Source organism: Vigna umbellata, chromosome 5 (genome assembly GCF_029865625.1).
Source record: "Vigna umbellata cultivar VRB3 chromosome 5, Vumbellata_1.0, whole genome shotgun sequence".
Taxonomy (NCBI): Eukaryota; Viridiplantae; Streptophyta; class Magnoliopsida; order Fabales; family Fabaceae; genus Vigna; species Vigna umbellata.
This window is the reverse complement of record NC_142169.1, coordinates 33,977,125-33,994,317: the sequence shown is the minus strand read 5'-3', so window position 1 is coordinate 33,994,317 and position 17,193 is coordinate 33,977,125. Positions and strand designations below refer to the sequence as shown.

The window sequence follows — 17,193 nt, the reverse complement described above, 5'->3', positions numbered from 1 at the left end:
TACATGCATTCAGATTTTGGTGTTTGGTCTTATAGTGCATAGTTTTTTATTAGTATTTACTAAGGAACTCTACCTATAGTTTCACATTAGTCTCTTATCTTGCATCTTATTCCCTTTCATAATTGTACATAAATATTGCTTCAAAATCTTTAACTTTCTGATTCATTGATTGTGCACATAATTACCAACCACTAAGCATTCAATTAGAAAAAAAACAATGTTTTGAACAAAAGCAACAGTAGAAAAAGGTGTTATTGAAGAATGTTTGTGATTTTAAAAACACAAGTTATTTAATATTTGTGTTCTTAGTTATTAAAAATAGTTATAAGCGTTTCAGTGCTTTTCTCATTTATGTTACCATTAAAGTAATATATATATATATATATATATATATATATATATATATATATATATATATAATATATATATAAATGAAATAAAGTATTTAACGTATCAAAATTTTAAAAAATGCTTGTGAAGTTCTTTGATAGAACTTAAGCTTATTCAGATTAGGAATCAATTTAACGACTAACTCAATTATTCTAATTTAATCCACAAGTATTATTGGTCGAATCAATAGAAAATGTTAAGGTCAAACATACCCAAATCTTTTTTCAATCCCAATTACATTATTATATTTTTGGAAAACATGGGGTGTAGGAAGCAATTGGCAGCGTCAAGTATTAATCCACATAGTACCAATTTGTTGAGAGATGGAAGTCCATTAATGTTGGACATATCTCCAAGTTATCAGTTGAATATCCTATCTATAATTATATAGAAAAAGATACACCTCTTTCATATTTTCTTTTTTTCCAATCTTACTTTCATAATTATTATTTTTTAAGTTTAAAGAACTATTTATAATAAAAAAAATTATTTTTCGATTTTATCATTTTGATGATTATTCTTTTGAATTTAAATAAGTACTCACAAAAATTATTTACTCCTTTATCATCTTAATAACTATTCCTATATTGATATTATCATCGTAAGTAGTGGCAGTGTTTTTCAGAGTGGTTGGAATATATGCCGGGGATATTAAAAGTAAAGAATAATAATAATGGTAGCTAAAACGTTTTTTTTCCTAATAAAGTATCAGATTGATACCTTCTCCTTTTGTCTTGCACCATGAAATTACTACTAAAAAATACAATTAGCATTAATGAAAACCCATTTGCAAGAATCCAATCCATTCTGATAGATATGGCTCAATAATGTCAATCCAAAATACGAATATTCATGTGCAAAGGTATAGATGCACAATAACTTAAACCCTTCAAAAAGCCAAGGAAATAATTTATTAATTAGATTATGTAATTAATCATATCCGACACGGTTGAAGTTGGACTTGCCCAATGTTCTGATAAGAAAGTTATTATAATTAATTACTAATTTTAATCTAATATTCATTAACGTGAACCACATTGGTTAATTTTTTATAGCATAGTCTTTCTTTATTCTCCTAATTCAACTGTTAAGTGACGGAAGAAACGAAAAAGGAAGTGCTTACCATAAAAGCATAATTCGATCGTTTGTACTCAAAGAAGAAGACATTGTTTGTGAGGAGCCAAAACATAGTGTTTCTTTACTTTTGAGGACAGAAACACACTTCTCTCCCCATAAAAAAAATCCTCTCAATAAAGGTAAGAAATGTTTTCACTCTATCAATTTGGCAATTTTAGTATCCTTTTGTTAATTTTATTTTTATTTTTTTTATATCAGCTCTTCGTTACTTTTTTTCTCTGAAAAATCTGGTTTGCTTTCACAAGTTCTTATTCTTATTCTTCCTTGAGGCCATGACCTTAAAAAAATAACTACTCATGTTGTTTCTGTGATGATGTTCTTAGGTTTTAATAGCTGACAATAAATGATATTGGAATGAAAATTGAAGAATATATTAATATAATTTTCGAACGGATTGCTCTGTCATGCATGATCAAAATTGATAAACAACAACAATTTGTTAATTATAATAAAGACAACAGTGATTATAATACTTACGGTAATTATAACAATAACAATTATAGTAACAGTGGTGATGAATAAATTTGAAAAAACAAATTACATGATACTTAAGATAGTTTAAATGTAATAATTAAGATTTGATAGTTTTATCTTTATGTTTTATTTAATATATCAATTTTTTTAACAAACTTTAATATTTTAAAAAAAGTAACTAATAAATCTAATATTTATCATAATTTAAATTATACATCATAAATTTAAAATATAATTTTAATAATTATTTACTCTATGTTTGTTCACTGTAAGTCTAAATTTTATTTTGTTAAATTTGTTCAATCCTACTCGATTCATTTACATATCTATTTTCATATATTGTAAGTGTGTGATTATGGTTTATCAGACTTATTGTACAAATTGGGATTTTAAGTATGGTACAATTTTGATATTGAATTACGCTGTGTGAATAACATGGTAACTCGTGCATTATATGCAACATATGTTGTTATGATGAATTACTTACATTTCCAGGAATGCAATTTATTGAAATTAAATTAGCAATGTATACGAATTTATTAAAGATTATATTGATGAATATATTAATAAATTAATATTATTACCAAAAGACATCGATGCAAACTAATTAAACATCTGAACATTATGTTCCTATAGTATTTATTAGTGGAGTTTATTAGTACTACTTCAAACTATTTTGAAAGGGAGATTATTCAGAGGTGAGAACCTTGGAGATTTATCTTTATTTGCAAAATTATTAGTTCTAATATGATCTCCTTTCTTAGACTACTTCGAATACTTATTCTTATATTATGTTCTTGATAAAAAAAATCAAACTAATTTATATTTAACGGAAAATTATTAATATTATTACTTTATCTATAGATAACCTTCATAAGTATAAATGCTCTATAATCGTATTCTCAAAACAATATAGATTTTTAAATTTTCAAAATACTAGAAAGAAAAAATAAATCTTAGCAACTTTGCTTTTCTCTTTGCTATTATATGTAGAATATACTAATATTTAATCTTGAATACATAATTTTATCAAAATACGATGGAAAATTGTATATTATTCATCATATTTAAATGGGTATATATAACAAATATATGGTTGTATATTAGGTGCACTATCTATAAATCTATAAGCTTGTAACAGATTCTATTTCGTATTTACATAAATATATGATAACTCAATAAAAAAAATCACATCTTATAATAAAATTCTCATATTTTTACACTAATACAATAATTTTTCTTTAAATCACTTTTGTTAAAAATTATATAAATAATTAATTTTTCCTTGATTTCTTAAGATTCAAAATAATTTTTCACAGTCAATGTCTTTTGGAAGATTCGATTAAATATGTTCAACAAATACACTCAAGTCACTGAAAACATTATTGTTAAAAGTCAACCTTAGCTAATTTTTATGTCACCGTAATTACTTAATTATTTGTATGCATAGAAAGTTGAAATATAAGAATATTTTTTAATTCTCGATATCTTCATTTATATGACCAGATCATCAGTGAATTGAATTTTTTTTTATGATAAATTTCATGTTTAATACTACAGAATATTATCTTAGGTATTTCTCATTACAAGAGTCACAATACTACAATATACCTATACATCACCATACGTATTATATAATATAACATGTATTTAATCATATTATTCAAAATGTACTAATACCATGAAGGTATTTACGTAGTACTTATAACGCAAAATAAAATACATATCACAACATCCTAACAATTATACATACATATGAATTTTATTCGTGTAGATTTTGATCACAAAATATAATTTGAGTGACTAATCTTTGCTTGAGTGAAAATAAATACTTTACCTCTATTCTTTGTTTTTCTAATAAAAAAATATAACTTTAACTGGTTTCGATGTGAAATAGTTCACGAAAACATCATAACACTACATGCATAACTAGTAGAGATTAATATATCAAGTTCATATATATCATATATAGGCAAAACAACCTACGCATGTAACGAGATAGAAAAGAAGAAAAATTGAGATTTAAGATAAAGATAATTTATTCAAATGTAACTAGATAGAAAAGGAGAAAATTTGAGATTTAAAAAAACGATAATTTATTCAAAGACACATGATGTGATAGGTCAGATTGTTTTATCTCAAAATTTTAAGAAAAATAAAAAGAATTCCAAATAAAAAGTTTTAAAATTTCTAAATAAATTTTTAAATAAAAAAATATATAATTTAAATTGTGAAAATGACTTAAAGTTTCATTTATTTTTTCCATGCTTTCCCTTCTATACGTCAACAAAACTCGGTGTTAGAAATTACGTGATAGCTTGTTTATGTTACAAAATATAATAAAACATTATAGTTTCTAGACAATAAAAACATTCATATCAGAGTATATAAAATAATTATCATAATATTTTACAATGCGAATCACCTGCTTATTAGAAATATTAATCTATAAAAAATCTATTTCAAACAACAATTTGATTTAAGTTGGTTTAGAAACAATAATCTTTTGAATTTCGGTACCTCATTTTTCTTATGTTTTTAGTTTTCGAAAAGATATTCTTATGTTTTCTTCTTTTGCTTTGTTTGATTTTATTTTTTTAAATAAACACTCTCCTATAAAACATGGTTATGAAATAAAGATATTCTAATTAATTAAGTTGAAACATCACTATTTATCTATCATATAGAACAAGTATAAAACACACAGAGAAAGAAGAAATAAAAAAACACAGAAAGAACAATATCAAAAGTTATTGAAAAATATCAAAATCATATAATTTGTAACCTCTTGATTTTATTTTATTTTAATAAATTTTTATACTATGACAAATAATTTATAAATATTAAAATGACGTTAGTACGAAATATCAAAGTTTAAATATTGATTTGAAAACTAACAAGAATATGTCGGTGGCATAAAATGGCATACAAGAGCAATTATGTAGGGAACACAATTTCTAAATTATAACTTCAAATTTGTAAAAGAAATAAATTCAAAAGTAAAACCAAATTAATTTAAAATGCGGACTACAGATCAACTGATTGGACTAGAACATACATAATCCCTTCTCAAATTGAATTAGATTGCTATGATAATCTAATGCATTTCTGTTGTGATATCTTATGAAGCCATATATGCCGTGTTATAGTTCTATTCTACGTTGACTTTTTGTACTGAGATTTATTACCACCATTAATACAGAACCTGCTAAATAACTATTCTCTTTACTGCATGCATATAAATGCAGTGTCGCTATCTACCAACCATATGCTTGCGTTTTACCTTTGTCTATATAAGATCCATCTTTTACTTTACACTTTCCATTTCTAAAGATGGAGCAAGAAATGGAGAAGGGAAAGGAAAGTGAAGAAAAATGGGTGCATGATACTTCTGTGGACTATAAAGGAAGAGTTCCTCTCCGTGCTTCCACGGGTGTATGGAAAGCCTCCCTCTTTGTCCTCGGTAAGAACTTTCAAGCTTTTCAAAAACTACTGGCGTGTCCTATAACATTTAGACTTTTACTTTGCCGTATGGAAAATTGTAGAGGCAAACTTAGTAACAAGTTTTCAGCAAGCAGAGTGTTAGCCCACACTGTTTCTGTTATTGTAACAGCCGAATATTTTCAAAGTCTAAGATGCATTCCAAAAGTAGAGAAAACAAAATTTCCTTTTGAACAATTTTAGAGAACTTTCTTCTTTTCTTGGTTCTTGATAGTCTAAAAGAAGCTAATAAAAATGTCTAATATTTGTGTTTGATATTAATGTTATATGATCACTCATGACATAACTTGGTGATTATGCTTAAATTTGGAACAGCAATTGAATTTAGTGAAAGATTGAGCTACTTTGGAATAGCCAACAATCTCATCTCGTACCTTACAAAAGTGATGCATGAAGACCTCAAAACTGCAGCCAAGAATGTAAACTACTGGTCAGGAACGACAACTCTAATGCCTCTGGTGGGGGGATTTATCGCCGATGCTTACACTGGTCGATTTTATATGGTTCTGTTCTCCGCTTTTGTATACCTCATGGTAATATCTCCTTCTCCTAATGTACGGGTTAAAGTAACATCAAACTATATTATATAACTGGTATAAAGCTCATTACATAATTGATTTTTACGAATTGAATTAAATTTAAAGCGTACTTTTAATTATGATATAAGAACTAAACAAAAAGTTGTTTTAACAAGAACTATGAGACTAAGTTAAAATTGAATTCCTTTTACTATACTTTGTAATTTATACTCTTACACCACATATATCAATTTGAACTTCAGGCTGGAATTGTCTTTCTTTTCTTTCCAATTTGTTTATGTAGTTACATTTGTTGATGTGTGAAGCAGGGATTAAGCCTGTTGACGATGTCTCAATTCATCCCAAGTATAAAGGCTTGCAACACTAGTATATGCCAACAACCAAGGAAGGTTCATGAAGTGATTTTCTACCTTTCCCTTTACTGTATCGCCTTAGGCACAGGAGGATACAAACCATGCTTGGAAAGCTTTGGAGCTGACCAATTTGATGACGATCACTTGGAAGAAAGGAAGCAGAAGATGTCTTTCTTCAACTGGTGGTTCTTTGGACTGTGCTTTGCATTGCTACTTGGTGCAACAGTGATTGTTTATGTTCAAGACTTTGTCAGCTGGGGAGTTGCTTGCCTAGCCATTGCTATTATTATGGCTATCACTATCATAGCTTTCTGTATGGGAAAATCATTTTACAGGTACAGAAGGCCAGAAGGAAACCCTTTAACACCAATTTTACAAGTCTTAGTTGCATCAGTAAGGAAAAGAAATTTGTCTTGTCCTTCAAATCCTGCTTTATTGTATGAGGTCCCAGAGTCAGAAAGATCCCAAGGAAGGCTTCTAAAACACACTAGCAGGCTCAGGTATTTATCACACATGGACTTTGCAGATTCATATTAGATAATGTATATTTATTCATGGAAGTTAACGCAGATCAATTCAATGAATAGGTTTCTTGACAAGGCTGCAATAATTGAGGAGAAAAATGGTGAGCGGAAGGAGAGTCCATGGAGATTAGCAACAGTGACAAAAGTCGAAGAAACAAAACTCGTTCTAAATTTAGTTCCCATATGGTTAACATCATTGACAGTTGGAGTATGTGTGGCTCAAGGCACAACATTGTTTGTGAAACAAGCAGCTGTTACGAACCTAAAGATAAGTAAGAACTTCAAAATCCCAGCAGCTTCCATGGCCTCTGTTTCAGCGGCTGGCACCATAATTGCTGTCCCAATATATGATAGGATTATCGTTCCAATTCTGAGGAAAGTGACTGGTAACGAAAGAGGCATCAGCATCCTTAAGAGGATCAGCATCGGCATGACATTATCTGTTATGCTCATGGTTGTTGCAGCCTTAGTAGAAGCAAAGAGACTAAGAATGTATACTAACCACCATACAATGAGCGTTTTTTGGTTGATACCCCAATACTTAATCCTTGGGGTTGGAGATTCATTTTGCCTAGTGGGTTTGCAAGAGTACTTCTATGACGAAGTTCCTGACTCAATGAGAAGCTTAGGAATGGCTTTGTATCTGAGTGTGCTTGGAGTAGGATTCTTCTTAAGCAGTTTTCTAATAATCATGGTGGACCATCTGACAGGGAAGAATGGTAAGAGTTGGATAGGGAAGGACATAAATTCAAGTCGTCTAGATAGGTTTTATTGGATGTTGGCTATCATAAACGCTTTTGTTTTGTGTTTGTTCATCTTGGTCACAAAAAGGTACACTTACAAAGCTGTACAGAGGAGAGGCATGGACACCGATTGTCATAAGATTGATGAGGTGGAGATGGTGGGTTGATGAGAGTATTAAGGGTTCAACCATCCCGCTACACATCTTCAGCTGAACCAAATCTTTAATGTATTGTTTTCAATTATATTTACTGGCTTTGAATTTGTTAAGCTATTGTAAAGAATGTAATTTTACAGTCGTTCAACGTCTTGATTCTAAGTTTTTATGTTCACCATCATTCATCATATTTTCATCTTAAAAGTTAGTTCATATAACAGTGTCAAAATAATAAATATGTAATTAGTGCGTAACTTATCATCTTACCTAGATTTTTATTTATAATTTTTCTAATGAACTTTTGATTCAAGTAAGACTAATTATAATTTAATCACTTAAATATTAATTATTAGTCTAATCAAATTTCCTTAGCTAGCTTAAGTCAATGGTATAATCATTCAATTTTTTATTAAAATAACAAGTTTGGATTTAATAGACAGGTTACTTTGAGTGGCTAACCAATTTCTTGATTGTCCGTTCATATTGTACAAATATATTAAAACAAATTTATTACTATTAATTAAATTGATTAAAATAATATAATAGATTAATAAATAATAATTATTGTTTCAAATGGTGGGGTCTTAAACTAAATTCGAAGTTGGAAATGGTTGAAGAGTATTGTAGCAGAGTGAGTGTGATGTATAGGAGATTGATCGATCATTGTGACAAACTGAATGGGTTACTGAGGAGATCGATCGAGCTATTGGGAAGTTCGATTACATTTTGTTTCATTCATCCAAAACATGTGGAAAGATACTTGACACTTCTATACATAAGTCAATAGGTGACTGTTCAAATAGCTAAAAATTACTGCTGATAATTTGACCATGTTTGGTGAGTACAGTGATCGAAATAATTGTATCCTTTAATAAAAATTACATTTATTATGTTTTTTATATTTACTATCACGTAGTACAATAAAAAATTTGAAAAAATACTAACTGAATTTTGAAATTCAGAAAAATTAAATATCCAATTTTGAAATTCAGAATAATTGTTTGCATCATATCAAAATTTGGTGTTTCGTAAATGAATTTTGAAATTTGGTCATTTCTTTAATTATATTTTGAAATTTAGTAATTTTTTTAATTATCACTTCATTAATTAAATTTCAAAATTCAATAATTTTAATTGAATTTTGAAATTTAGTAACTTTCTTAACTAAAATTTGAAATTTAGTAAACTCTTTGATTAAGTTTCAAAATCGGATAACTTTGTCATAACCAAATTTTGAAATTTAATTTATTTATAAATTCGATTGAGCACGCTAGATTTTGAGTTAAAGGTGAAAGTGCATAGAGAAGCCCCTTGAGAAAATTTGGACTTTTGAGGGACATCGCGGTGGAGATGATAACAACATAGGCCCACTTTCATTATGACCTTTTATCTTTTCAAGACTGCACTTTTATAGCTTTGCCTCTTTGTATTTCAGGAATAACACATTTGTTATGAGATATATTATAAGGTGGAATAACTTCTCCTATGTCCCAAAACATATTATATATATATATATATATATATATATATATATATATATATATATATATATATATATATACACTATCAAACTAAGTTATTATTTTTTAATCTAAATTATTCTTATTACAAATTATTCACTTTAATAGTAATTACTTTTTTTTTAATTAATTGACAATCTAAAAACTTTTAGACTCTCGTTATTTGAGATAAAATTTTGGGTTAAATATGATTTTAGTCCCTAAACTATTGGCCGTTTCTGGTTTTCGTCCCTCTTTCAAAATAAGGTACAATTTGGTCCTCATTCTTTTCGAAACTTTGGTTTTAGTCCTCGAAAACTAACACCGTTAAAAATGTGCTTACGTGACTAACGGTAAACTGACACACGATTTTTTTTTCAAGTGTTTCTCGCTTTTTCTCCCCTTCTCTCTCTTCCTTCCATCTTCCACCCAACTTCATCCCTGGTTACATGTTTTTGAGACAGCCAATGAGACAGCCAATATTCAAAACCGGTACACAAACAAGCATAATAAAATTAAAACCAATGAGACAGCCAATATTAAAAAAACAAAGTTCTTTATACAACAATATTAAAACATTGAAATCAATGTGCATCAGAAACCCGGTTCTGCATCAACAAAGATGTCTTGAAGGGGAATCCGAGTAACTTGTCAGAAGCACTTGTTCCAATTGGAAAGACTATTCAAATAAAATTTTAATACAGGAAGAAAATAGTAAGATAACAAAATGTAAAGTGTAGAAACAAGAAAAATATAAACACGCAAAGCTAGTGTTTGCCAACCAAACAGAAGAGTGAATGAATTGAAAGCAATAAACAAATCACATGGCACAAGGATTGAAGTAAATCACAGTTTTGCAAAACTAGTAAGGTGAGGCAGAAGACATTCTCAAGAATGATTAAGCTATTTAAACCACACCTGATCAGGCTGGGCAACATCAGAAAATATGACATCAACCATACCAACTAACATCCTGTACTTAGCGGGATGTCTGGCATCTTCAATAATGGGTATAACATTAGTACGCTTCTTTGCCATATTGACCAAATCACGTCCACTTCTATGAGAAAATTCAACTGCATAGACAACTCCTGTCTGTATACAAAGAATATAATCAGCCCTTCTATTTTTTTTCCACAAAACTAATATTGTGTAATTCAGAATATACTTATTGTGAAGAGCTCCATTTTATGACAAGTACTTAAACAACCTTTTACTGCAATGCCAATGATGCAGTAAAGCATTGATATGGCTGTCTCAAAAAGATGTAACCAGGGATGAAGTTGGGTGGAAGATGGAAGGAAGAGAGAGAAGGGGAGAAAAAGCGAGAAACACTTGAAAAAAAAATCGTGTGTCAGTTTACTGTTAGTCACGTCAGCACATTTTTAAAGGTGTTAGTTTTCGAGGACTAAAACCAAAGTTTCGAAAAGAATGAGGACCAAATTGTACCTTATTTTGAAAGAGAGACGAAAACCAAAAACGGCCATAGTTTAGGAACTAAAAACATATTTAACCTTAAAATTTTAGAGAAAGCAGTCATTGAGCATGAAATATACTCTTCCCGGCTATTCACTTATGTAGAAGTGGGTGTTTTATTGTTTGCCTATAATAAATATTTGAACGAATATTGTTTCTATAAAATTAAATGTAATTACTTTTTTCTTGAAATGTTTTTTCAAAAAAAATGTATTTTAGTTTTAAATAAATTATTCATTTTAGGTCCTCAGATTTAAAAAAGTATATGTTTTTAATTAGCCTTTAATTCAAAACTACAAAATTTATTACTTTACTTATCAATGATCGACTGAAAGTATATTAGGTTGTTAAATGTATGAATTATAAAAATAGTAACTTTTTATCGACATTGAAATAAAAATGTCACATTTCTAAATATCAATGGATATTTAAACAATAATTTTTAATTAGTGAAAACTGAATTAACAATAATTTACAATACTAATTATGGAAAAGTCTAACAGATAATTTTTAATAGTGCCTTTATTTTAATTAATTTTTTCATTTCTAAAATTCAAATCCAAAATTCTTAATGAGGTGCTGTTTTTGCCACTCTGCAAACAGTTATGTGACATTAATTTTATATATTTATGAATGGGTTAATTATGTTTTTTTTTAATTTTTTTATCTAGGTTTCTCTTCTTTTATAAAGTTATGAATTTAATTTTTCATGATAAATGTTATTAGTTTTTTTTTTTTTACATAACAAATGATTTATGTTTAATATAGATATATTGTGTCTTCAAGTAGGTAAAATAACTCGATAACAAACGTGTGTTATGTTTTAATTCGATAAGATAGATAAAACATGTGTATTGTATTTTCAAATTGATAAGATATCCGGATAGTTTGATGTGAAGTCCAGATAACCTAATAAAATGTATAAAAAAATCAGATAGTTTCGTTAAAAATTCGAATAGCTTGATAAAGTACATGAAAAATTTAAATAAGTTATTCATATAACTTGATGACACTCCATATAGCTCGAAATAACTTGAATAGCACTTTATCGAACTATCTAGACTTTTCACCAAACTATTTGAATTTTCATGCACTTTATCAAACCATCATAATACCTTACCTAACTTTCCACGTATTGTCGACCTTATAATCTTTATTGTGTTCTCCTACCCTTCTTTTCTACATAATGTCATTAAAGTGAATATACTCTAGTCAAATAAACAATTACACTCCAAACTTGTAGAAGAAGAATTTTAGCCAGTGGAGTATATAGACAACTTAAAAGCTCACAAGTATGTTCTATTCCATCAATATTGTATTCCACGAATAATAATATGTGGAACCAAGTAGCAAAGATGAGCACAAAATGTTGTTCCATGATTCCTCTGTTTGCTTTCCACATGTGTATGGAAAGCTTGCCTTTTTGTCCTTGCTAAACTACCTATTTACTTAACTAATTAATACTATCATTTTATTTTATCAATTTCATTTATCCTTCATCATCAGTCTCATTAAATTCAGATGTGTTTAAGCATATCACATAGCAATTAAGAACTGTGGGTGATTAGATTATTATTGTACAGTATATGGGTGGGTTTGGATCGATTTTAAGTCCACTAATCATCAATTCATTAAGTACCATATACATCAGTTCAACTTCAATCGGAAATTTATTAATACATTATCACCGACATTTTACTTTCTATGACTCTCTAAATATTGAAACTTTTTTTTCAAAGATAAACATGAAAAGCATAGGAAAAACAAAGTATATATCATTTTATTATGTTTGTTAGTTACATAGGAAGAAAATAAAAAATATACGTGAAACACAAAAAAAGAAAAAAAAACATAAAACTTACATGAAAATGATAACGTTTGCACATTAAAAAAAATGTTTTAGAGTTTCAAATTTTATTATACTCTTTCGCTTTGAATTTTGAAACTTCGTCTATGATTTTGATGTAAAAGTGTTATTTTATCGGTGTGTTAGATAAGTAATGAGTAAAAGATGAGGTGTTTGTGTACCATTGTCCTTCTAAACAATACTCCCAGATGCTAAATAAGAAAAACAGATTACGTACACTAAGAATTAAATCCCGTTAATTTAATTTAGTAAGTTCTTAATTAAGAAAGAAAAACGAGACTATTAATTTCCAAGATTTTCTTTATATGTTAAATATACTTTTAATTCTGAAAAACAAGCCGTTTATTTTTTTTATTTTAGTAAAAAGGTCAATTTATATTAAATAAAAATGTTTCATATAAGATTCTCACATAAAATTATTATTATTTTATTTAGAATGACTAAAAATATATTTAACTCTTTTTTTAATTTATTTTTAATCATATGAAAAATCCAACGAAGAATCCTATAATTTTAAGCATAATTTCGAAAATAGTAGGAAATGTTAACAAATGTAATATCACTATCTAAATTATAACTAGATTACTTAATCTGTATTCTACTAAAAAAACAGTCTCAGGGAATTTTACAGTTTAATTTGACGCACATATAAATATCTTTTACATTGTTGTATACTTTTTTTATAAACAAAGGAAAAAATTTTATATATATATATATATATATATAAGCAAGTCCAAGTTTGTTACATGATTTAGTCATCCTGGCCATTTACAATAACAAGGGAGTGTATATGCATGGCTGTTGATTGAAATAAAAAGTTACTCCAAAGCATATAATTTTTTTTAAAAAGAGTCTCTGACGTATATAATTTATTGTGTGTCATGAGGAGTTATTTGCTTAATTTATTTGCTTACTGTTATTTTTTATCATATATAATGGTTGCTTGTATTGTTTATATAGTGCGGGGGATAAAAGAATCAGCATAATGAGATTGATTTGGGTGAAATAATGAAGTATTGAAATCATTAATTAACCCATAAATTGCTCAGTGAGAAGTTAAGTAATTAAGCATAATTAATCATTATTATCTTTCACTTGCAGGCTGTATTCGAAGCAGTTAATAATGCAGTTGAATAAGTGAAGTAGCGATTCTCGTTGGTATTTGCATTTCAAATGCCGTTAGAGAGGCGACACCAACAGTAGATATCAAAAGGTGAAGAGATCATTTTATCAAACACCTTGAAATTGTAAACATGGTGCGGGAAATGAAGAGAAATGGACATAAAAGTGAAGAAAAAGAAGAACAGAAATGGGTGCTTGATGATTGTGTTGATTATAAGGGCAGAATTCCTCTCCGTGCTGCCACCGGTGTATGGAAAGCTTCTCTTTTTGTCCTTGGTAAGATACCTCTTTACTTAAGTTCCCTTTTGTTGTGCATGGATAATTTACTCAACATGATTTCATTTCAATGCATCAATTGGTTAGTACTTTTCTTTTTGTTTCACATCCTCGTAAAAAAACAACTCAAAAGTCAGTATTATACTATCAGTACACAGACAATTCAAATGGTCAAATTTAAAAAGCAGTAATAAAATTATGAGATAAATGCGTTTGATATGAGCATAACTTGGGGATTTTATTTCAATTTGGAGCAGCCGTTTCAATGAGTGAAAGGATAACCTATTTTGGTTTAGGCAGTAATCTCATCATGTACTTGACTAGAGTGATACATCAAGATCTCAAAACAGCAACCAATAATGTAAACTACTGGAGAGGAGCAACAACATTGTTGCCTCTAATTGGGGGCTATGTTGGTGATGCCTACATCGGTAGATTTCGTATGATCCTCTTTTCTTCCCTTTTATTCATCAAGGTATATATATATTCATCTTTCCTTTTTCTTACTTTCTCTACTGCATATGTTTTCATGCAACTAGGTAACCCATGATTTTACCCTTCGTGTTCTGTCTCTGGTCAATTTTACATATCTCACCCTGCATACAAATTTACTTACATACATACACATATATAACATATACTCACATGATTATATATAGCTCTGCATGCGCAGAACACATTGTTGCCGTGGAAAAGAAACCTCATTACTTTTTGTGTAAAGCCAGGGATTAATCATGCTGACCATGTCTCAATTCGTCCCAAGTCTAAAACCATTGAACAATGACATATCAGATCAGACAAATAAGGTTCATGAAGTGGTTTTCTACCTTGGTCTATACAGTTTGGCCTTGGGTACTGGAGGATTCAGACCGTGTTCGGTAAGCTTTGGAGCTGATCAATTTGATGATGAGCACCTTGAAGAACGAAAGGAGAAGATGTCTTTCTTCAACTGGTTGACCTTTGCATTCAGCTTTGCATTGTTGCTGGGAACAACAGTGATTGTTTACGTTCAGGACTTTGTCAGCTGGGGAGTTGCTTGTCTCGCCCTCGCAATTGTTATGGCTCTAACTATCATTGCTTTTTATATGGGGATTCCTTTCTACAGGTACAAAATGAAGCCAAAAGAAAACCCTTTCTTGCCAATTCTACAAGTTCTAATTGCTGCCGTAAGGAAAAGGAATCTGTCTTGCCCGTCAAATCATGCGTTATTGTTTGAAGTCCCAGAGTCAGAGAATTCCCAGCGAAGGCTTCGAAGTCATACAAGCAGGTTCAGGTACATTCTCTTGTTAGACATAACTCGGCATATGTATCATTCTGAATGATTATGTTATAAATTATATACTTGAAGCTGTGAACTAAAATTCAGTATACAACGAAAAGTAATGAATTGAATAAATGAATAGGTTTCTTGACAAAGCTGCAATAGTGGAAGAGAAGTATACAGAGGAGAAAGAGAATCCATGGAGATTGGCAACAGTGACAAGAGTGGAGGAGACAAAGCTTATTCTGAATGTTGTTCCCATATGGCTAACTTCAGCATTAGTTGGAGTATCTGTAGCATATGGTTCAACACTCTTTGTCAAACAATCAGCCGCTATGAACTTAAAGATAAGTAATAGCTTCGAAATCCCACCAGCATCCATGTTGTCCCTTGCAGGCTTTAGCACCATGGTGTTTGTCCCAATATATGATAGAATCATTGTTCCAATTATAAGGAAAGTGACTGGTAATGAAAGAGGCATCAGCATGCTTAGGAGGATTGGCATAGGCTTAACATTGTTAATCATAGTCATGACTGTTGCTGCCTTGGTAGAAACAAAGAGACTGAGAATGGTTGGACAAGAAGTGGTAACAGAAGATGGAACTAAGCAAGAGGCTATGAGTTTGATGTGGATGATACCCCAATTCATTATAATTGGTATTGGAAATGCATTTTATCTAACTGGTTTGCAAGAGTATTTCTATGAGGAAGTTCCTGACTCAATGAGAAGCATAGGAATGGCTTTGTATCTTAGTGGGATTGGAGTGGGATTCTTCTTCAGCAGCTTTCTTTTAACAATCGTGGACTATGTCACGGGCAAGATTGGAAAAAGTTGGATCGCAAAGGATGTAAATTCAAGCCGTTTAGATAAACTTTATTGGTTGATGGTTGGATTAAATACTCTAAATTTGTTTTTCTTTGTATTTATAGCAATGAGGTATACTTATAAGACTGTACTCAAGAAAGCTACGGATGATGGTTCTGATGCTGATGGAGTGGAAACACTTCCATGATGCATGTTAGCGACTGGGTATACCTTTTTCATATTTTCTTCGTAATCAAGTACCTGTGTAATATGTTGTTTTCCTTATGTTTACTGAAATTCAGATTGTTCCGAGTTTACAGATTATCATTGTTTTTTTTTTTTTCGTTTAGAAAACACGTCCTATCAAATCTCTTTATAATATAATAAATAGTTAAATATAGTTTTATTCTCTAAAAAAATTAAGATTTATTTTTGTCTTAAATTTTATTACATTTTACTATCCAAACTTTAAAATAAATGATCCAAGAACATTAAATTTTTAAGTGTTAAGAGAGGTACATTTGAGGAGGAAAGTGTAAGAAAATGTAAACATAAAACGTCCTTTTGACACTTAAAAAAGTTAACATTGGATTATAAATATTATATTTATTTATTTTTACAGTTTAAGAATTAGATTGTATTTAAACTTTGTAACAATGACGAATTCTAATTTTATGTGAAAATTTAGATACTAAAACTATATTTAATCATATAATAAAAAATAACTTCTCTAAAAGAGTTTAACCAAAATTATACTATGTTTTCTTCTCATCAACAAAAATCTTCTTTTAACTTCTTAACTAATTATGTGAATTGTTTAGTCTTCATAATCAATAATCAATTTATATCCATTTTTATTAGAATATGGGAAAATAATAATAAGCTAATTTAATTATTTAGAGTTAAGTATGTTTTCAAAATTAAACATTATATTGATTTTATTCAATATAAATAAGATATTAAATAACTTTATATTGATATAAAATTTTCTATATATAATTTATGTGAAGAAAAAAAATTTAATTTAGTATTTTGAAAAAGCATGATCTGATTGAAAAATATGAAATATGG

The 17,193-nt window shown here is 29.1% G+C and overlaps 2 protein-coding genes and 1 non-coding gene across 3 annotated transcripts; 2 read left to right on the top strand and 1 right to left on the bottom strand.

Moving 5' to 3' along the window:
- The first annotated feature begins 5,331 nt into the window (after nucleotides 1-5,331).
- Nucleotides 5,332-7,991, top strand: LOC124831895 (protein NRT1/ PTR FAMILY 5.6-like). The gene is made up of 4 exons (XM_047305996.2): nucleotides 5,332-5,464; nucleotides 5,818-6,035; nucleotides 6,350-6,894; nucleotides 6,982-7,991. Exons 1-4 carry the CDS (start codon nucleotides 5,335-5,337, stop codon nucleotides 7,826-7,828), a joined length of 1,740 nt encoding a protein of 579 aa, XP_047161952.1. The 5' UTR covers nucleotides 5,332-5,334; the 3' UTR covers nucleotides 7,829-7,991.
- A 1,914-nt stretch (nucleotides 7,992-9,905) lies between these two features.
- On the bottom strand, nucleotides 9,906-9,976 carry LOC124831897 (small nucleolar RNA snoR60). The gene has a single exon (XR_007028303.1). It is a non-coding gene; the product is annotated as a small nucleolar RNA snoR60 (small nucleolar RNA).
- A 3,935-nt stretch (nucleotides 9,977-13,911) lies between these two features.
- Nucleotides 13,912-16,372, top strand: LOC124831896 (protein NRT1/ PTR FAMILY 5.6-like). The gene is made up of 4 exons (XM_088092030.1): nucleotides 13,912-14,056; nucleotides 14,314-14,531; nucleotides 14,782-15,329; nucleotides 15,460-16,372. The coding sequence occupies exons 1-4, from the start codon at nucleotides 13,912-13,914 to the stop codon at nucleotides 16,328-16,330; spliced, it is 1,782 nt and encodes a 593-aa protein (XP_087948156.1). The 3' UTR covers nucleotides 16,331-16,372.
- Nucleotides 16,373-17,193: the final 821 nt, after the last annotated feature.